Raw genomic sequence first — 21048 nt, forward strand, 5'->3', positions numbered from 1 at the left:
GGCTCTATGCGGTTCCACTTACCGCCGCCAGGTGGCGCCACTGACCCTCAGTACCTGCTGCTGGCGGAGCTCGGCCGGGGCTCTGGGCGGCCCCTGGCATAGGTCAACCAGGCGGCTGCCTAGGGCCCAGAGGCCGCCAGGGGGCCCCCCTCCATGTGCAACACGTTTAATCGGCACGTCCAGATGTGAGCGAAAAAGCTACTTCTGTTGCGGATCATCCTAACAGAAGCCCAGTCAAAAAAACTGACCAGTGATGACCGAGAAAGCAACGTGTCGTAAGCGGGATAAGCGATCTCGGATCCGAGGGGCGCCGAGTCACGTCGTTGTGATAGTGCACTACGTGCGTAGCCGTGCAATCATCTGTATTTCACTTGGTTCCACGAAGCGCGGACGTGCCACTTTTTCAAGCTCTAGACACGTAGATTACTGGAGCTGTTTGTGCCGAAGTCCGCAGATTCACGCTTCCCCCCAGCTGGACACGGCAGGCGCTAAAACCCGGCGCTGCCCAGGCCAGCTGTTCGGCGATGACATCTAACCGTGCGGTCTCGCCTGTCTTTCCTTAACGGGGGGGTTGTGGTCTCGCCTGTCTTTCCTTAACGGGGGGGGTTGTGTGCGGCTCCACCTGTAGCGCCTCGGGCTGAGTCTCTCTCCCGGTGCCAGAGCTCTTCAAGCGCATCAAAACACCCCTGAGGTCGGAAACACAGGCGAATTGACTGATAGAAAGTTTTTTTTATATATATAAAACTTTCCTATCTGCTCAGCCCGGCTGATCTCATCTCCTGTCTCATTGAGAGCACTTGTTTCATTTCTTACTTGATTTCATATTTTATTTCTGCTATTTCTGCAGCTGCAGCGCAGCGCTCTTCAGCTCTGATTTGCTCCAGTTTGGAAGCATGTTTATCACTATCCATTGTTATTGATTCTCCTTTTTATTACTATCAGTGTTAAAAGACGTGTTTTATTTTACCATTTGGTCAAATGTGTGCCTTGTGTTCTTGTTTGTAAGTTATTTCTCACGAGTCCTTCACAGCTGGTAAATAAAGCTTTTCTAGTTAGCGAGTTAATGTGATTGTTGTAAGCAGTACAGCGGGGCTGTGTTGGGAGCTGTGTCTGTGCTGAGGACCGGCCCTGCTCAGGCTGCATGAAAATGATGCGAAAGACCGTGAGCTTGAGATACTAATGAAATAATGAAACTCCTTGGTTCCATCTTGTGTAGTATTGTGTAGTATACTGGAGCTCTTCATCATCAACACATCAATTGATCAATTGATGTAACATCAATTACCCTACGGGATTAATAAAGTATTATCTATCTCTCTATCTCTATCAAGACTGGGCTGTAAAGTTATTATTATCATTATTATTATTAAGCTGGTAACACTCTGCCCTCTACACGGAGACCGTGTGCGAGACACACCACCGAGCACAGCACGGACGGGCTCGAACACGGCAGGACTGTGGGTCCAGACCGGTGTGGCGGGGCTCTGAGGGACAGGACGCACACCCTGTGCTGTGTGTGTATGTGTGTATGTGTGTGTGTGTCCTGTCTGGTGAACGAGAAAGAGGCGCGGTTTCAGTTCTGCTGAAACGGCTCGGTGCAGCCGCGGGTTCCGGAATCAGGCGACCGCGTAACTTTCCACTGGTGTCCGAGCCCACGCTGCCGGCGAGCGGCCGCAGTCCGCCCACGCCAGAGACCCACCGCCGGCCCGCAGGGACACGCACACACGCAGCGCGCCGGCGCCGGGTCCTGCCCGGACCGCAGTCTGTCTGCCTCACCCGGAGCGGAGTAGCCCATCCGCCCGTCAGCTGGTCGCCTGGGCTCAGCCCGTCAGCCCGTCAGCTGGTCGCCTGGGCTCGCCGCTCAAGAGCCGGAGTTCAGGAGCCCCTCAGCCCGTCGCCTGTCGCCTGGGCTCGCCGCTCAAGAGCCGGAGTTCAGGAGCCCCTCAGCCCGTCAGCCTGGGCTCACCGCTCAAGAGCCGGAGCTCAGGAGCCCCTCAGCCCCTCAGCCCGTCGCCAGTCGCTGCCATGGGGACGAGGGCCGTGTGCGGCGTCTCGCTCTTCCCGCTGGTCCTGCTGACCCTGGTCCGCTTCACAGCCGGTGAGTCCGCGTATTATTATTATTATTATTATTATTATTATTATTTTCATGGTAACTGGACCTGTTTTCAGTTTTTATGTCTCATTATTTCTGTTTTTTTTTAGTTTTAATGAACTTTATTTTTTATTTCTGTTCTGTTTCGGGGGCTTGAGCACAGACGGGGCCGATTTTTCTCTCGCGTCCACTCCACCCGTGACCCACAGAGCGAGACCCCGCTGTCTCTTCCACTCTGCCCGTGACCCACAGACCGAGACTCGATTATCTCTTCCACTCCACCCGTGATCCACAGACCGAGACCCAACTCTCGACTAATTTTTATTATTATTTTAATTTATTATTATTAATTAATTATTATTAATATTATTATTCCGTTTCTGGGTAGCTGAACCTTTTCGATAGCTATTTTCACAGTATTTATATCTCACTATTTCTGTCTTTTTATTTTCACTGAACTATTTCTGTTACTGTTTAGTTGCGGGGGCGCCGGGAGAAATTATTATTCCTCTCACAGACCAGAATATTAAAAAATCATCCGTTTCTCCAGCCTTTTTAATTCCATTTCCTTTCCTCTGACGAGATGCGTGTTAATTTCTTTCATATTTCTGTCTTCATTCATTATTTCACGCGAGGTACGCGTGTCTGTATCTGTGGGTATTTTAGTGTTGAAATGCGTTTTCATGTGTATGTGCATGTCTGTGTATGAGTGTGTGTTTGAATGAAAGGATAAATTAATTCGTGTTTCTGGATTAATTGTTTCGTATTTATGGGCTAATTTACTTGTGTGTATTTATAGATTAATTATTTGTGTATTTATGGATTAATTTAGGTGAACGTGTGTATTTATAGATAAATTCTTTGTGTATTTATGGATTAATTATTTGTGTATTTATGGATTAATTTAGGCGAACGTGTGTATTTATAGATTGTGTATTTATGGATTAATTTAGGTTAACGTGTGTATTTATAGATTAATTATTTGTGTATTTATGGACTAATTTAGGCGAACGTGTGTATTTATAGATTAATTATTTGTGTATTTATGGAATAATTTAGGTGAACGTGTGTATTTATAGATTAATTGTGTATTTATGGATTAATTTAGGCGAACGTGTGTATTTATAGATTAATTATTTGTGTATTTATGGATTAATCTAGGTGAACGTGTGTATTTATAAATGAAATATTTGTGTATTTATGGATTAATTTAGGTAAACGTGTGTATTTATAGATTAATTATTTGTGCATTTATGGTTTAATTTAGGTGAACGTGTGTATTGATAGATTAATTCTTTGTGTATTTATGGGTTAATTTAGGTGAACGTGTGTATTTATAGATTAATTCTTTGTGTATTTATGGGTTAATTTAGGTGAACGTGTGTATTTATAGATTAATTATTTGTGCATTTATGGGTTATTTTGGTGAACGTGTGTATTTATAGATATTTGTGTATTTATGGACTAATTTCCTTGTGTGCATTTATGCGTTAATTTACACGTAATTTGTGTGTTTTTGGATGAATGTACTTGTGTGTTTGTGTAATTATGAATTCGGGGCTATGTGTAATGGATTAATTTTGCGTGTTTCTGGATTATTTTATAAATGTCTGCGGATTATTTCTTGTGTGTGGATGAATTTCTGAACTAATGTACGTGTTCGCGAGTGTATTTATGGAGAGGTTTTCTGTATTTATGAGCAGATTTCGTGTAGTTATGGGTGCGCTGTGTGTGTGTGTTCAGCCGCAGGTTCTGGAAGCGGCTCCGCGGGCTCGGTGCCGGTCGTGTTCGGGGAGGTCGGCGGTAATGTGACCCTGACGTGCCAGCTGGACGGCGTTCCCAAGTCCTTCTCGCACATCAGCTGGTACCGGCAGGACGTCCGGGGGTCGGTGGAGCGCCTGGCCTATTTCAGCTTGTATAGCAAGGAGTACGGCCGGTACCTCGGGGAGCTCCCCGGGGACAGCGGCAGGACGAGTCTGACCATCACCGGCCTGCGGCTGTCGGACGCCGGCCTCTATTTCTGCGTCATGCGTGCTGCTCTCCAGTTCACGCCCGGGAGCGCCTCGGCGCTGGCCGTCACAGGTGAGCCGGGGGGGCGATTCCGGTCCGATCAGGAGCCGGCCCGCTGGGACTTTCTGTTCGGCGATATTTTCACTTTCTCTGCGGCTCAGTCGCCGGTAGTTGAGTCAGCAGACGCGTCTGCCCGTCTGTTCAAACAGCGCTGAAATCAGGCATGGTGCCGAGTAATACGACTGACTGTGACCCTCCTAACCTGACCCCTGACTGTGACCCCCCTGACCCTGACTGTGACCCTCCTAACCTGACCCCCTGACCCTGACTGTGACCCTCCTAACCTGACCCCTGACCCTGACTGTGAACCTGGGACCTGACCCCTGACCCCTGAATGCAACTCCACTGACCTGACCCTTACTGTGACCCCCCTGACCCTGACTGTGACCCTCCTAACCTGACCCCCTGACCCTGACTGTGACCCTCCTAACCTGACCCCTGACCCTGACTGTGAACCTGGGACCTGACCCCTGACCCCTGACTGCAACTCCACTGACCTGACCCTGACTGTGACCCCCCTAACCTGACCCCTGACCCTGACTGCAACTCCACTGACCTGACCCCTGACCCTGACTGTGCCCCTTGACTGTGGTCCTCCTGGACTGGACATCAGTGCTGTGGACAGACATTAGTGGGTCAGTGTTGGTGAGTCAGTGTGAGGTGCGAGTGGGTCAATGTGGGGTGTGAGTGGGTCAGGGTGAGTGGGTCAGTGTGGGGAGGGAGTGGGTCAGGGTTAGTGGGTCAGTGTGGGGTGGGAGTGGGTCAGGGTGGGGAGCGAGTGGGTCAGGGTGAGTGGGTCAGTGTGGGGAGTGAGTGGGTCAGGGTGAGTGGGTCAGGGTGGGGAGCGAGTGGGTCAGGGCGAGTGGGTCAGGGTGGGGAGCGAGTGGGTCAGGGTGAGTGGGTCAGTGTGGGGTGGGAGTGGGTCAGGGTGAGTGGGTCAGGGTGGGGTGGGAGCGAGTGGGTCAGGGCGAGTGGGTCAGGGTGGGTCAGGGTGAGTGGGTCAGGGTGGGGAGCGAGTGGGTCAGGGTGAGTGGGTCAGTGTGGGGTGGGAGTGGGTCAGGGTGGGGAGCGAGTGGGTCAGGGTGAGTGGGTCAGTGTGGGGTGGGAGTGGGTCAGGGTGGGGAGTGAGTGGGTCAGGGTGAGTGGGTCAGTGTGGGGTGGGAGTGGGTCAGGGTGGGGAGCGAGTGGGTCAGGGTGAGTGGGTCAGTGTGGGGTGGGAGTGGGTCAGGGTGAGTGGGTCAGTGTGGGGAGCGAGTGGGTCAGGGTGAGTGGGTCAGTGTGGGGTGGGAGTGGGTCAGGGTGGGGAGCGAGTGGGTCAGGGTGAGTGGGTCAGTGTGGGGTGGGAGTGGGTCAGGGTGAGTGGGTCAGGGTGGGGTGGGAGCGAGTGGGTCAGGGCGAGTGGGTCAGGGTGGGTCAGGGTGAGTGGGTCAGGGTGGGGAGCGAGTGGGTCAGGGTGAGTGGGTCAGTGTGGGGTGGGAGTGGGTCAGGGTGGGGAGTGAGTGGGTCAGGGTGAGTGGGTCAGGGTGGGGTGGGAGCGAGTGGGTCAGGGCGAGTGGGTCAGGGTGGGTCAGGGTGAGTGGGTCAGGGTGGGGAGCGAGTGGGTCAGGGTGAGTGGGTCAGTGTGGGGTGGGAGTGGGTCAGGGTGAGTGGGTCAGGGTGGGGAGCGAGTGGGTCAGGGTGAGTGGGTCAGGGTGGGGAGCGAGTGGGTCAGGGTGAGTGGGTCAGGGTGGGGAGTGAGTGGGTCAGGGTGAGTGGGTCAGGGTGGGGAGCGAGTGGGTCAGGGTGAGTGGGTCAGTGTGGGGTGGGAGTGGGTCAGGGTGGGGAGCGAGTGGGTCAGGGTGAGTGGGTCAGTGTGGGGTGGGAGTGGGTCAGGGTGAGTGGGTCAGTGTGGGGAGCGAGTGGGTCAGGGTGAGTGGGTCAGGGTGGGGAGCGAGTGGGTCAGGGTGAGTGGGTCAGTGTGGGGTGGGAGTGGGTCAGGGTGGGGAGCGAGTGGGTCAGGGTGAGTGGGTCAGTGTGGGGTGGGAGTGGGTCAGGGTGGGGAGTGAGTGGGTCAGGGTGAGTGGGTCAGTGTGGGGTGGGAGTGGGTCAGGGTGGGGAGCGAGTGGGTCAGGGTGAGTGGGTCAGGGTGGGGTGGGGGTGAGTGGGTCAGGGTGGGTGGGTCAGGGTGGGGAGCGAGTGGGTCAGGGTGAGTGGGTCAGGGTGGGGAGCGAGTGGGTCAGGGTGAGTGGGTCAGTGTGGGGTGGGAGTGGGTCAGGGTGGGGAGCGAGTGGGTCAGGGTGAGTGGGTCAGTGTGGGGTGGGAGTGGGTCAGGGTGGGGAGCGAGTGGGTCAGGGCGAGTGGGTCAGGGTGGGGAGCGAGTGGGTCAGGGTGAGTGGGTCAGTGTGGGGAGCGAGTGGGTCAGGGTGAGTGGGTCAGTGTCGGGTGGGAGTGGGTCAGGGTGAGTGGGTCAGGGTGGGGAGCGAGTGGGTCAGGGCGAGTGGGTCAGTGTGGGGTGGGAGTGGGTCAGGGTGGGGTGGGAGCGAGTGGGTCAGGGCGAGTGGGTCAGGGTGGGGAGCGAGTGGGTCAGGGTGAGTGGGTCAGGGTGGGGTGGGAGCGAGTGGGTCAGGGCGAGTGGGTCAGGGTGGGGAGCGAGTGGGTCAGGGTGAGTGGGTCAGTGTGGGGTGGGAGTGGGTCAGGGTGGGGAGCGAGTGGGTCAGGGCGAGTGGGTCAGTGTGGGGAGCGAGTGGGTCAGGGTGAGTGGGTCAGGGTGGGGAGCGAGTGGGTCAGGGCGAGTGGGTCAGGGTGGGGTGGGAGCGAGTGGGTCAGGGCGAGTGGGCCGGAGTGACGCTCTGTGTGCTCAGACCCACAGATCGAGCCCGAGGTCCAGCTCTTCTCCAGCCCAGAGGGCGACCGGACGGCACTGCTGTGCGAGCTGAGGGGCGCCCCCTGGCCAGACTTGAGCACCCCTGTCTGGAGAGTAGGGGCAGAGGGCACCCCCCTGACGCCCCTGGACCCCGAAAGCGAGAGCGTGGGGTGGCTGTTTGACGAAGAGGACGTGTTCACCGTGTCCTCCTTCCTGTCCGTCCCCTCGTCTCGGCTGCAGGGACAGCGCGTGGTCTGTGAGCTGCGCTACGGGGACAACTCCTCCGTCCGGGCCGAGCGCACAGAGCAGGACAGCGAGCAGGGTGAGGAGCGCCCCCTCTTCCTGCCCCCCCACCCTGTCCCGCCCGCCCGCCCGCCCGCCCGCTCAGGACTCTGCGTGTCGTTCCAGGGGTGTGCCCGCTGTTGGGGTTCCTGATCCCCCTGACGGCCGTCCTGCTGCTGGTGTCCGTGGTGGCCGTCGTGTGTGCCTGCAGGGCTCGGCAGAGACGAGGTGAGCAGCTCTGCCTGTCTGTCTCCCTGCCTGTCTGTCTGTCTCCCTGCCTGTCTGTCTGCCTGTCTTCCCGACCGCCTTCCTGTCTATCAGCTTGTCTGCCTGTCTGCCCCCTTCAGCCTGTCTCCCTGTCTCCCTGTCTGCCTGTCTGCCTGTCTGCCTGTCTGTCTGTCAGCTTGTCAGCTTGTCAGCTTGTCAGCTTGTCAGCTTGTGTGTCTGTCTGTCTCCCTGTCTCCCCGTCTCCCTGTCTCCCTGCCCATCAGCTTGTCTGTCTGTCTCCCTGCCTGTCAGCCTGTCCGTCTCCCTGTCTCCCTGTCTGCCTGTCTGTCTGTCTCCCTGCCTGTCTGTCTGTCTGCCTGTCTTCCCGACTGCCTTCCTGTCTATCAGCTTGTCTGTCTGTCTGCCCTTCAGCCTGTCTCCCTGTCTCCCTGTCTCCCTGTCTCCCTGTCTGCCTGTCTGTCTGTCAGCTTGTCTGTCTGTCTGTCTCCCTGCCTGTCAGCCTGTCCGTCTCCCTGTCTCCCTGCCTGCCTGTCTCCCTGTCTGCCTGTCTCCCTGTCTGCCTGTCTGTCTCCCTGCCTGCCTGTCTCCCTGCCTGTCAGTCAGTTGAAGGCTGACAGGGCTCCGCAGTGGGTAATGGGGCTGTTTCCTGTGTCTGTGGTTTCAGCCCCGCCAGCCCCTCTGATTCCCAAGAAGCACAGAGGACCACCAGAACCCACAGCGCCGACCCGGTCCAGACAGCACAGATCAGCACCGTCCCGGTCCATACAGCATAGCGAGGTGAGGCTCTGATACACTGACACACTGCAGTGCCTCTCCGGTCCTCTCACCACAGATCAAAACCACACCGGTCCAGCCAGCACAGATCAGAACCTCCCCGGTCCAGCCATTACAGATCAGGACCACACTGATCCAGCCAGCACAGATCAGAACCACACCAGTCCAGCCAGCACAGATCACTGACACACTGTCACATTGACACTCCTGACTCCACTCCCTTCTCCTCTCCCAGACGGAATACTCCTCCCTCAACCTGTGACCCGCCTCAGCAGAGACCAGGCCCAACCAGACCTGGCCCGGCCCGAGACACGCCATCCTGGAGGGGATCCTTCCACACAGCCAGCGTGTGGGACTGCAGTGACCTCTCCCACTCCACCCTGCGCTGGGAGGAGCATCTGTGTCCAGCCTGACGTACAGCTGCATTTCATAGATTTACATCTCAATATCTTCTTCATACAGTAGATTACTACACAGATCTACTCCTACTGCACTGGGACTGTAGCTCCTACTGTAACAGACTGTTCTACTGTACTGGGACTGTAGTACCTACTGTAACAGACTGTTCTACTGCACTGGGACTGTAGCTCCTACTGTAACAGACTGTTCTACTGGACTGGGACTGTAGCTCCTACTGTAACAGACTTCTACTGGACTGGGACTGTAGCTCCTATTGTAACAGGACTGTTCTACTGGACTGGGACTGTAGCTCCTACTGTAACAGACTGTTCTACTGGACTGGGACTGTAGCTCCTATTGTAACAGGACTGTTCTACTGCACTGGGACTGTAGCTCCTACTGTAACAGACTGTTCTACTGGACTGGGACTGTAGTACTTACTGTAACAGACTGTTCTACTGCACTGGGACTGTAGCTCCTACTGTAACAGACTGTTCTACTGGACTGGGACTGTAGCTCCTACTGTAACAGACTGTTCTACTGGACTGGGACTGTAGCTCCTATTGTAACAGGACTGTTCTACTGGACTGGGACTGTAGCTCCTACTGTAACAGACTGTTCTACTGGACTGGGACTGTAGCTCCTACTGTAACAGACTGTTCTACTGGACTGGGACTGTAGCTCCTATTGTAACAGACTGTTCTACTGGACTGGGACTGTAGCTCCTACTGTAACAGACTGTTCTACTGGACTGGGACTGTAGCTCCTATTGTAACAGGACTGTTCTACTGGACTGGGACTGTAGCTCCTATTGTAACAGGACTGTTCTACTATACTGGGACTGTAGCTCCTATTGTAACAGGACTGTTCTACTGGACTGGGACTGTAGCTCCTATTGTAACAGACTGTTCTACTGGACTGGGACTGTAGCTCCTACTGTAACAGACTGTTCTACTGGACTGGGACTGTAGCTCCTATTGTAACAGGACTGTTCTACTGCACTGGGACTGTAGCTCCTATTGTAACAGGACTGTTCTACTGGACTGGGACTGTAGCTCCTACTGTAACAGACTGTTCTACTGGACTGGGACTGTAGCTCCTACTGTAACAGGTCTGTTCTACTGGACTGGGACTGTAGTACCTACTGTAACAGACTGTTCTACTGGACTGGGACTGTAGCTCCTATTGTAACAGACTGTTCTACTGGACTGGGACTGTAGCTCCTACTGTAACAGACTGTTCTACTGCACTGGGACTGTAGCTCCTATTGTAACAGACTGTTCTACTGTACTGGGACTGTAGCTCCTATTGTAACAGACTGTTCTACTGGACTGGGACTGTAGCTCCTATTGTAACAGGACTGTTCTACTGGACTGGGACTGTAGCTCCTATTGTAACAGACTGTTCTACTGCACTGGGACTGTAGCTCCTATTGTAACAGGACTGTTCTACTGGACTGGGACTGTAGCTCCTATTGTAACAGACTGTTCTACTGGACTGGGACTGTAGCTCCTACTGTAACAGACTGTTCTACTGGACTGGGACTGTAGCTCCTACTGTAACAGACTGTTCTACTGGACTGGGACTGTAGCTCCTACTGTAACAGGACTGTTCTACTGGACTGGGACTGTAGCTCATACTGTAAAAGACTGTTCTACTGAACTGGGACTGTAGCTCCTATTGTAACAGGACTGTTCTACTGGACTGGGACTGTAGCTCCTATTGTAACAGGACTGTTCTACTGGACTGGGACTGTAGCTCCTACTGTAACAGGACTGTTCTACTGCACTGGGACTGTAGCTCCTATTGTAACAGGTCTGTTCTACTGGACTGGGACTGTAGCTCATACTGTAACAGGTCTGTTCTACTGTACTGGGACTGTAGCTCCTATTGTAACAGACTGTTCTACTGTACTGGGACTGTAGCTCCTATTGTAACAGGACTGTTCTACTGCACTGGGACTGTAGCTCCTACTGTAACAGACTGTTCTACTGGACTGGGACTGTAGCTCCTACTGTAACAGACTGTTCTACTGGACTGGGACTGTAGCTCCTATTGTAACAGGTCTGTTCTACTGGACTGGGACTGTAGCTCATACTGTAAAAGACTGTTCTACTGGACTGGGACTGTAGCTCCTATTGTAACAGACTGTTCTACTGCACTGGGACTGTAGCTCCTATTGTAACAGACTGTTCTACTGTACTGGGACTGTAGCTCCTACTGTAAAAGACTGTTCTACTGCACTGGGACTGTAGCTCCTATTGTAACAGGACTGTTCTACTGGACTGGGACTGTAGCTCCTATTGTAACAGACTGTTCTACTGGACTGGGACTGTAGCTCCTACTGTAACAGGACTGTTCTACTGGACTGGGACTGTAGCTCCTACTGTAACAGGACTGTTCTACCGGACTGGGACTGTAGCTCCTACTGTAACAGACTGTTCTACTGCACTGGGACTGTAGCTCCTATTGTAACAGGACTGTTCTACTGGACTGGGACTGTAGCTCCTACTGTAACAGACTGTTCTACTGGACTGGGACTGTAGTACCTACTGTAACAGACTGTTCTACTGCACTGGGACTGTAGCTCCTATTGTAACAGGACTGTTCTACTGGACTGGGACTGTAGCTCCTACTGTAACAGACTGTTCTACTGGACTGGGACTGTAGTACCTACTGTAACAGACTGTTCTACTATACTGGGACTGTAACTCATATTGTAACAGGACAGTTCTACTGGACTGGGACTGTAGCTCCTATTGTAACAGACTGTTGTACTGGACTGGGACTGTAGCTCCTATTGTAACAGACTGTTCTACTGGACTGGGACTGTAGCTCCTATTGTAACAGACTGTTGTACTGGACTGGGACTGTAGCTCCTATTGTAACAGACTGTTCTACTGGACTGGGACTGTAGCTCCTATTGTAACATGTAGTTTTTAAATTCTGTATGACAGTCAGGATATTTTTTATCACTCGCTTGACCCTTTAGGATCAGAGAATATCGAATAGGCTCTGCTGACTCATGAAACTGTTTTCGGCGGCTCTCCAGCCGCAGTCTCCCCGCCTGAGTGTGTTTCAGGCCAGTGAGGGTTATTTTTAGACCGAGAGTCACCTCGCAGTCTCAGCAGACGGAAAGTTTTTGCGCTCGGAGCGAACAGGTGAGACACAGCGCGCCGGACACGCAGCCGCGTGGTCGGCGGATGGGTATCCGCTCTCGCGCTGACTGTCGCGGGCGGGGCGGCCTGCGGTCGGCCGCGCGCCTCACACAGCGCGGTGACCCCAAAACCCACCTGAGGCCCGCGCCCACACACGCACACACAGGAACTCGCTGCAGGACACTCAGGCACCTACACACACCCACGCCCACGATACACAACCGGTTTGAAACGCACAAAGCGATGCCTGCGCGAGGCAGGAATGAACATGTCCCCTCAAAAAACAGTCTCTCCCCACACCCCACTGTCCTGCGTCCAGTCACTGTCCACTCACGCCCCTTGAAAGGCGCTATATACAGCAGGGCTTGTCGCTGACGAGGGTCGGAGCAGTATCGGGGTCTGTCGGTTGCGGATCTGGGGCGATGTCTGCGTGGACTCCCCCCGTGTCCAGAGGCCGGCTGCTGGCGGGAGTGTGTGCGTGTGCCGTCCGGGGAGAAGCGGGCTTGATACGGCTCGGGCCGAGGACGCACCAGGACGTGGGACCCGTGTCCGAGAGCTTTAACCACAGAGACGACTCCGCCCGCCCGCACGGAGAGCAGGACAGACACGTCTGTTACACTGACAGCGGACTATAACGTGTAATATGGAAAAAGAACATTTATTCATAATTAATCTGTTAGTAACACTCTGTCGGTATCATATTCACGACGCGAGGTGGTCTGGATGTCACTGCCTCTGGAAAGGCAGTATTACTCGAGTAGTTACACAATAACAAGGCACAAGACACAACTGATGCATGTAAAAACTGTGACTTGTGTTCTGATTTGTGATGACCTCGGACAGCGAATTGTTTTGTATGTTTTATTCTCTGTTTTGCGTTTCTTTTCTCCTTTGTATAATCTGACGTTCAATAAACCTTTGAGAGAAAAAAAACCCACAGGATGGATCTTTTTTTGCTGGCGCCGCGTTAGCATTGTCATTCTAGACTCCCTACCACCCCCACGAAGACACACGCTTGATTATCAACCCCCCCCGCCTGTATCTGCCGGCGGCCGGACCCTCGTGTCTTCACGAGGAGCGCACGAGCGCGGCTGTCCTGCCCGGGTCCTCCGAACCGAACCGGACCGAACCGAACCAGCGCGCGCCCGGTCCCGCAGCCCGAACCGCCAGAGGCTGCAGACACACCTCCTCCTCCTCCTCCTCCTCCTCCTCGCCTCTGAGGGCAAACTCGCCCCGCAGGTGAAAGCCGTCGCAATCGGAGCGATCGCTCGAGGGCGCGAAACTGCGTGGAACCTGGGCGCCCCGTGGGACCGCGCAGGAGTCTCCAGTCTGCCTCGCTGAGAGCCCACGGCCTCGCCACTCCTGACCGGCTGCGAGTGAGAGTCAGAGACCGGCCTGCGCCCTCCTGCTCGCCCGCACGCAGGAGATACCCCGGTTCTCGGATGACAGGGAGCGAGCCTGCTCCGGCCCGTGTGAGGGGGTCGTGGCCGTGGCGTGGGGGCGGCGTGTCCGTGGAGAGGGGAGAGAGGGCACGGATGTCTGTCCGCCTGGCCTGGCTGGTTCTTCTGTGCGCCGGTAAGACCGACCGGCTCCGTCTCTGAGACGTAAGCTGTCTCGCGTGGGTCTCGAAAATCTGCCTTTATTCCTTATTATGAAGTCAATCACAGGGCCGGGACAGACAGGGGACAGACCGACTGTCTCGGTCATCTGTAACACGAGGGTTGGGGCTGGGACAGACAGAGGACAGACCGACTGTCTCGGTCATCTGTAACACGAGGGTTGGGGCCGGGACAGACAGAGGACAGACCGACTGTATCGATCATCAGTAACACGAGGGTCAGGGCCGGGACAGACAGAGGACAGACCGACTGTATCGATCATCAGTAACACGAGGGTTGGGGCTGGGACAGACAGAGGACAGACCGACTGTATCGATCATCAGTAACACGAGGGTTGGGGCCGGGACAGACAGGGGACAGACCGACTGTATCGATCATCAGTAACACGAGGGTTGGGGCCGGGACAGACAGGGGATAGACCGACTGTCTCGATCATCTGTAACACGAGGGTCAGGCTGGGACAGACAGAGGACAGACCGACTGTCTCGATCATCTGTAACACGAGGGTTGGGGCTGGGACAGACAGAGGACAGACCGACTGTCTCGATCATCAGTAACACGAGGGTCGGGGCTGGGACAGACAGGGGACAGACCGACTGTATCGATCATCAGTAACACGAGGGTCGGGGCCGGGACAGACAGGGGATAGACCGACTGTCTCGATCATCTGTATGGATCAGGAGATTAAGGGATCAGATCCGGAGAGTTTCTATAGACTATCCGATTTGTGTTTCAGATCCAGTGAGGCGGCTATGTGTCGTACACGGAGAACAGAACTGATATTATTTTCTTATTGTTCGTGAATATTTTAATGATACCTCCTCTTCAGCCCCACACCTCAAACCAGCGCATTTAAAAAAAGTATTTAACTTTATTGAATTCTCCTCGCTGTGCTGATTTATTAAAAAGGAAACGATAAACGGGCTGGATTTTCATCGAATCTGTCGTATTAACATTGTAAATCTGTGACCTTGATAGTGCCGACTGTTAATTTAACATTAATTTAAAATGTATTAAAGATTAATTTATTTATACTGTAAATGTATTTATAAATTAATTTAAAACACCAACTGTAATTCATCAAGTAACACCAACTGTAATCAATTTAATCATATCAACTGTAATTCATTTACAAAGCCATCTGTAATTCATCGAATATTACCGACAATAATTAATTTAAAATACCTGCTCAAATTAATCGAATAATACCAACTGTAATTAATTTAAAAATGTCAACTGTAATCAATAATTCCAGCTGTAATTAATTGAAAATACCAGCTGTAATCGATAATTCCAACTGTGATTAATTAATTTAACAATGCCAACTGTAATTAATAATTCCAACTGTGATTAATTAATTTAATAATGCCAACTGTAATTAATAATTCCAACTGTGGTTGATTGCTAAGTCCCACTGGAACAAATGTAATAATGCCTGTAATTAATTTAAAAATGCCCACCATCATTGAAAATGCCAACCGCCATTACTTAAACAGCAGCTTCATAGCAGCTTCCAGTGTGGGGACAAGCCCTCCCAGCGCAGTCTCACTGGCTGGGCTTGGGGAATAGCAGATACCCCTCAGCTGTGACAGCCCAGACTCTTCACCTGCACGGGGTGAAGTCGGGGAGCAGAGTCCTGTACCCCTCCCCTCCGTTCCTGGAACAAGTCGCAAATCTCACCACGCTCCTGTCGTGATCGCGCACATGGACGCAGAGCAGTTCTGAAACGTTGTATTTCGAAGTAAGATCAGTGCTGACTTGCCAGAAGTGGCAAATTCTAATTCGGTGCCAAACGGTAATGTAGTAGTTCAGGTGGGCAGCTGCGTCAGCATGCGTACTCTGCAAAGGAACGAGTAACAGGTCTATTCCTGCTGAGAAATGAGCTCACACCTGAAGGAGGCTTCACAGCCGAAAACGTTGTGTTTTCTGTCTTCTCTTTTCAGCGGGGAATAAACCTTTACTTGTTCCTTTGCATTAATATTGTATTAGCAGAATAGCAGTCGGAGTATCGGGGCACTACAACTGCTAAATGACTTCTGGAATACATGACCGTCTTAGACAATCACTCATTTTATAACATGGATATTGAATTGTGAATTGCCTTGTGATTTGCACTGTCTGCACTTCGCCCTGTGTGTATCCTGTCTACAATCTCAATGTCAGTGCCCTGCCTGTATTTGCACTGTGGACCAGGAGGAACGATATTTCGTTCCACTGTGTGCTTGTATGTGGCTGGAATGACAAATAAATGTGAACTTGAACTTTAATACAGGGGGGGACATCGTAGCTTAAAGCAAATCAATCATTTATTCTGTTTTGGAATCATTTGGAATTATACACTACAGTACACTAGACTAGTCTAGTCTACACTACACCTAGCTACACTAGACTAGTCTGCCCTACACTACACTGGGCTAAACTACAGTAGACAACTGTACACTACACTGGACTACTCCAGACTAAACTACTCAACACTACACTAGACTAGACTACACTAGACTAGTCTGCCCTACACTACACTGGGCTAAACTACAGTAGACAACTGTACACTACACTGGACTACTCCAGACTAAACTACTCAACACTATACTAGACTAGACTACACTAGACTAGTCTACTCTACACTACACTGGATTACACTACACTAGACTAGTCTACTCTACACTACACTGGGCTAAACTACAGTAGACAACTGTACACTACACCAGACTACACTACAGTAGACTACTCGAGACTAAACTACTCTACACTACACTAGACTAGTCTACTCTACACTACACTACACTACACTGGATTATACTAGACTAGTCTACTCTACACTACACTACACTACACTAGACTAGTCTACTCTACATTAGACTAGACTAAACTACACTAGACAGCTCCAAACTACACCAGACTACACTGCCCTGGATCAGACCAGACTAAATTACACCAGACTAGACTACTCTACACTGCACTGGACTAGACTACTCTACACTGCACTAGACTAGACTCCAGCCCTGCCCAGCGCTGACCCGTGTGCGCGTGTCGTTTCCAGTCTGCCCCAGCGGTGCCTCTCGGGTCCTCGCCCGGCCGGGGGACCACGTGCAGGTGACCTGCGAGCTGCCTGCCGCCGTCCCGGCCGACCAGGTCCGCTGGTTTCGAGACGGGGGGCCCGCCGGCAGGCTGAGGGAGCTGGACAGGGGCCGCGGGCCGGGAGGTCCCGGCGGCCGCGGAGGGGGTGGCGACAGAGGGCCGGCCGGCCGGCGGCTCTTCTCCCTGGGCGTCGCCGTCAACGCCAGCAGCGACGCGGGGCTGTATTACTGCGCCGAGTACAGCGGGAGCTACCTGCGGTTCGCCGGCCCCACGGCGGTGATAGTGACAGCAGCCGGTGAGTCCGGGGCCGGGACACTGCCCCCTGCTGCCCGCCGTCCGCCACTGCTCCACACAGAACCTGGCGCGATCTGCGTTTCTCGCAAGAACAGTAGAAGCGCCTTCTGTTTTCTTTTTTAGCCAGTGCAAGATTGGCTTCTCTTTCTTGCCCTTTGAAGGGCAACAGCAACGCTGCTCTCGTGGTTCAGGGTCAGAAAGAACCAGCGCTGACGAGCGCGTTTCAAACCACAATAACAGGAACATGTACGCGGTGGTCTGTTAAACCTCCAGTTTCTCACCAAGCTGGCGAGATGTCCAGATATGTGCGGCGCTCTGCTGCGCACTTCAGACAGAGGCAACACAACTTCCGGTAAACCAGCAGGCTTGTGAGCACCTCTCTTTTAATCCAGCAGAAATGCTGCTCTCGACTTCGAGACGGTTTTGCCGTTGAATACCACTAAATTGTTAACTCGTGATGCAGATCAGGCAGGAACATTTGTGCGGTGAAACATCTGCTGTCTTTTTCTGCTCGCTAGTACCTTAGTCATTACAGAGACTAGTGAGCAGGAAGGGCCGCATCGCGTCGCAATTCGCAGGAACTCGAATGTGAGTTTGCGACAACGTGGTGACCTGCAGTACTTTCACAAAGTTCACGGTTTCGTGCCTAATTGGAAATTTGTTTGTTTTTTTTTTCGATTGCATCAACGAATTCATTTTGTTTCCGAGATGTACCAGCCGGTCCCCAAGCTCGTGTCCCGCCTCTCGGTCAGGGGGCGTTGCTCGGGGGCGTCTGTGGACGCGGGGGCAGAGCTCCGCCAGCAGCAGCCCCACTGGGCTGCTCTCCCGCTGGACGGGAGAAGGCAGGGGGCTGGAGAAGTGTGGGAATGAGCCCAGCACGTGAGACTGATCTCCTCCCTCCCAGGTGCGCCAGCAGAGGGCGCCCAGGTGTCGGTGCTGGCGAAGCGCGGTGCCCGCGGGCAGGGCATGGCACTGCGGTGTGCTGCGGCCGGGCTCCGGCAGTCCTGGGTCCAGCTGAGCTGGCGGGAGTCGGGTCTGCCCAGGGAGCCCGCGGTCCTGCGCAGGGTTCTGGAAGAGTCGGGCCGCGGGCCAGCCGGGAATCGGGTCATCGGCACCCTGAACCTGTCCTGGGAGGAGTGGAGCCGGGGGGCGCTGTGGTCCTGCCAGGTGCAGACTACCCCAGACACCGTCCACCACAGCCAGAACATCTCAGCACTGGCCCTGCAGAGGGAGGGTACAGAGTCTGCCTGTCTGTCTCTTGGTCTGCCTGTCTGCTGCCTGTCTGTCTCTTGGTCTGCCTGTCTGTCTCATGGTCTACCTGTCTGCTGCCTGTCTGTCTCTTGGTCTGCCTGTCTGCTGCCTGTCTGTCTCTTGGTCTGCCTGTCTGTCTCATGGTCTACCTGTCTGCTGTCTGTCTGTCTCTTGGTCTGCCTGTCTGTCTCATGGGCTGCCTGTCTGCTGCCTGTCTGTCTCTTGGTCTGCCTGTCTGCTGCCTGTCTGTCTCTTGGTCTGCCTGTCTGTCTCATGGTCTACCTGTCTGCTGCCTGTCTGTCTCTTGGTCTGCCTGTCTGCTGCCTGTCTGTCTCTTGGTCTGCCTGTCTGTCTCATGGTCTACCTGTCTGCTGTCTGTCTGTCTCTTGGTCTGCCTGTCTGTCTCATGGGCTGCCTGTCTGCTGCCTGTCTGTCTCTTGGTCTGCCTGTCTGCTGCCTGTCTGTCTCTTGGTCTGCCTGTCTCTCTGCCTGTCGGCCTGTCAGTCCGTCTCTGTTTGGCTGTCTGTTTATCTGTCTCTATCTCTTTGTCTGTCTGCCTGTCTGTCTGTCCCGGTGACCCCTGTCTGTGTCGTTCCAGAGTCCTGCTCACTCCTCCCCGCTCTTCCTCCCTCGGCCTGCCTCCTCTTCCTCGCTGCGATCCTGTGTGCCAGCGCCGCGGCCATCAGACGCTGCCCCCCTCCACGCCTGGACGGACCCCTCCGTCCGCTCACCTGTGACACCGGCGCAGGTCAGTGCCACGTGTGGTCACCACACCGCAGGGCTGGACACTGGCGTCCGGAGCTGTGAGCCCAGGGCCTGGGCCGTGCCCACAGTAACCCCCCTCTGCTCTCTTGGCAGCTGGCAGGGAGAGTCGCAGACGGACCCACCAGGACGTCCCGCAGCAGGTGAGACGGGCGCCGCCACGGGCTCTGGACTCTTTTACTCGTCTCATGAGTGCGTTATCTTAATGACATTTCTCTGCTCCGCGCAGAGGAGGGGCAGTGAGGACGAGCTGGTGACCTACATTCAGGTGGACTTTCAGCGGAGATCCAGAGACAGGAGGCCAGAGCCCATCGCAGGACAGACCCTGTACAGCCCTGTACAGCTGTAATACAGACCTGTACAGCCCTGTACAGCTGTAATACAGACCTGTACAGCCCAGGACAGCTGTAATACAGACCTGTACAGCCCAGGACAGATGTAATACAGACCTGTACAGCCCAGGACAGCTGTAATACAGACCTGTACAGCCCTGTACAGCTGTAATACAGACCTGTACAGCCCAGGACAGCTGTAATACAGACCTGTACAGCCCTGTACAGCTGTAATACAGACCTGTACATCCCAGGACAGATGTAATACAGAACTGTACAGCCCAGGACAGCTGTAATACAGACCTGTACAGCCCAGGACAGCTCTAATACAGACCTGTACAGCCCAGGACAGATGTAATACAGACCCTGTACATCCCAGGACAGATGTAATACAGAACTGTACAGCCCAGGACAGCTGTAATACAGACCTGTACAGCCCAGGACAGATGTAATACAGAACTGTACAGCCCAGGACAGCTGTAATACAGACCCTGTACAGCCCAGGACAGATGTAATACAGAACTGTACAGCCCAGGACAGCTGTAATACAGACCCTGTACAGCCCAGGACAGATGTAATACAGAACTGTACAGCCCAGGACAGCTGTAATACAGACCCTGTACAGCCCAGGACAGATGTAATACAGAACTGTACAGCCCAGGACAGATGTAATACAGACCCTGTACAGCCCAGGACAGCTGTAATACAGAACTGTACAGCCCAGGACAGCTGTAATACAGACCCTGTACAGCTGTAATACAGACCTGTTCAGCCCAGGACAGCTGTAATACAGAACTGTACAGCCCAGGACAGCTGTAATACAGACCCTGTACAGCTGTAATACAGACCTGTACAGCCCAGGACAGCAGTAACACAGACCCTGTACAGCAGTAACACAGACCCTGTACAGCAGAAATACCTTAACTTTTGTTTTGGTGTGTTTTGTTTTGTTAACTTTCTACATACTGTAAATAAAGAGCACTTTTCTTTCTACCTTGTGGCTGCTTTGTGTGTTTATTTATGATCCAGATCTCGAAGTTCCTGTTGTACGACACCCCGCACCAGTGTCCCAGTCGGTGTTATAATGATCGTGAATGAGGTGTCCAGAGTACAAGTACATCCTGTCAGTCACAGCATCAGCTTTCTGAGGCACACCAATCATCCTGCATTTTTACCCCAATCTCACTGGGCTTTACCGCACTGTACTGTGCTTTTACCCTGATCTCACTGGGCTTTACTACACTGAAACTGTACTCTTACCCTGATCTCACTGGGGTTTACTGTACTGTACTGTGCTTTTACCCTGATCTCACTGGGCTTTACTGTACTGTGCTTTTACCCTGATCTCACTGGGCTTTACTGTACTGTACTGTGCTTTTACCCTGATCTCACTGGGCTTTACTGTACTGTGCTTTTACCCTGATCTCACTGGGCTTTACTGCACTGTGCTTTTACCCTGATCTCACTGGGCTGCCCTGTACTGTACTGTGCTTTTACCCTGATCTCACTGGGTAGTACTGAGTCATTACCATGCTGCACCACAGAAGCTGCTGGCAGGAGAGCAGTTCCAGTAAAGGGAGGCCAGCGAGTATCAGACAGACAGGCAGAGGCTGGTGTGAACTCAGTGGAAACACACTCGGGCTTTGAAGTGTGTTTACAGCCACTCTGCTGCACCTCTGTCAGCGCTGATGACAGTGGAACTGAGTGACCACTGAGCCCACACACCCCCTACCCTACTGTACCAGTAAACACACACACACCCCTTTACCCTACTGTACCAGTAAACACACACACACACACCCCTCTACCCTACTGTACAAGTAAACACACACACACACACCCTACCCTACTGTACCAGTAAACACAC

The 21048-nt window shown here is 53.4% G+C and overlaps 2 protein-coding genes across 2 annotated transcripts; both read left to right on the forward strand.

The window, feature by feature from the left end:
• The first annotated feature begins 1597 nt into the window (after positions 1 to 1597).
• LOC148815169 (Ig heavy chain Mem5-like) lies at positions 1598 to 12778 on the forward strand. Its single transcript, XM_088905896.1, has 6 exons — positions 1598 to 2098; positions 3836 to 4174; positions 7003 to 7326; positions 7413 to 7514; positions 8179 to 8291; positions 8524 to 12778. The coding sequence occupies exons 1-6, from the start codon at positions 2026 to 2028 to the stop codon at positions 8548 to 8550; spliced, it is 978 nt and encodes a 325-aa protein (XP_088762022.1). The 5' UTR covers positions 1598 to 2025; the 3' UTR covers positions 8551 to 12778.
• A 286-nt stretch (positions 12779 to 13064) lies between these two features.
• LOC148815170 (uncharacterized) lies at positions 13065 to 20174 on the forward strand. The gene is made up of 7 exons (XM_088905716.1): positions 13065 to 13420; positions 16505 to 16837; positions 17741 to 18070; positions 18686 to 18835; positions 18946 to 18992; positions 19079 to 19191; positions 20006 to 20174. Exons 1-7 carry the CDS (start codon positions 13288 to 13290, stop codon positions 20073 to 20075), a joined length of 1176 nt encoding a protein of 391 aa, XP_088761842.1. The 5' UTR covers positions 13065 to 13287; the 3' UTR covers positions 20076 to 20174.
• Positions 20175 to 21048: the final 874 nt, after the last annotated feature.

The sequence above is a fragment of the Atractosteus spatula genome, chromosome 25, assembly GCF_055471065.1.
Source record: "Atractosteus spatula isolate fAtrSpa1 chromosome 25, fAtrSpa1.hap1, whole genome shotgun sequence".
Taxonomy (NCBI): domain Eukaryota; kingdom Metazoa; phylum Chordata; class Actinopteri; order Semionotiformes; family Lepisosteidae; genus Atractosteus; species Atractosteus spatula.

What these genes read in the sequence shown, in the direction of transcription:
- LOC148815169 (XM_088905896.1), top strand. Translation starts at nt 2,026, where the DNA reads ATGGGGACGAGGGCCGTGTGCGGCGTCTCGCTCTTCCCGCTGGTCCTG. An exon ending in CCTGGTCCGCTTCACAGCCG is followed by an intron (nt 2,099 to 3,835) that starts GTGAGTCCGCGT and finishes GTGTGTGTTCAG; the next exon opens with CCGCAGGTTCTGGAAGCGGC. An exon ending in GGTCCATACAGCATAGCGAG is followed by an intron (nt 8,292 to 8,523) that starts GTGAGGCTCTGA and finishes CTCCTCTCCCAG; the next exon opens with ACGGAATACTCCTCCCTCAA.
- LOC148815170 (XM_088905716.1), top strand. Translation starts at nt 13,288, where the DNA reads ATGACAGGGAGCGAGCCTGCTCCGGCCCGTGTGAGGGGGTCGTGGCCG. An exon ending in ACTGGCCCTGCAGAGGGAGG is followed by an intron (nt 18,071 to 18,685) that starts GTACAGAGTCTG and finishes GTGTCGTTCCAG; the next exon opens with AGTCCTGCTCACTCCTCCCC. An exon ending in ACCCTGTACAGCCCTGTACA is followed by an intron (nt 19,192 to 20,005) that starts GCTGTAATACAG and finishes GCTGTAATACAG; the next exon opens with ACCCTGTACAGCTGTAATAC.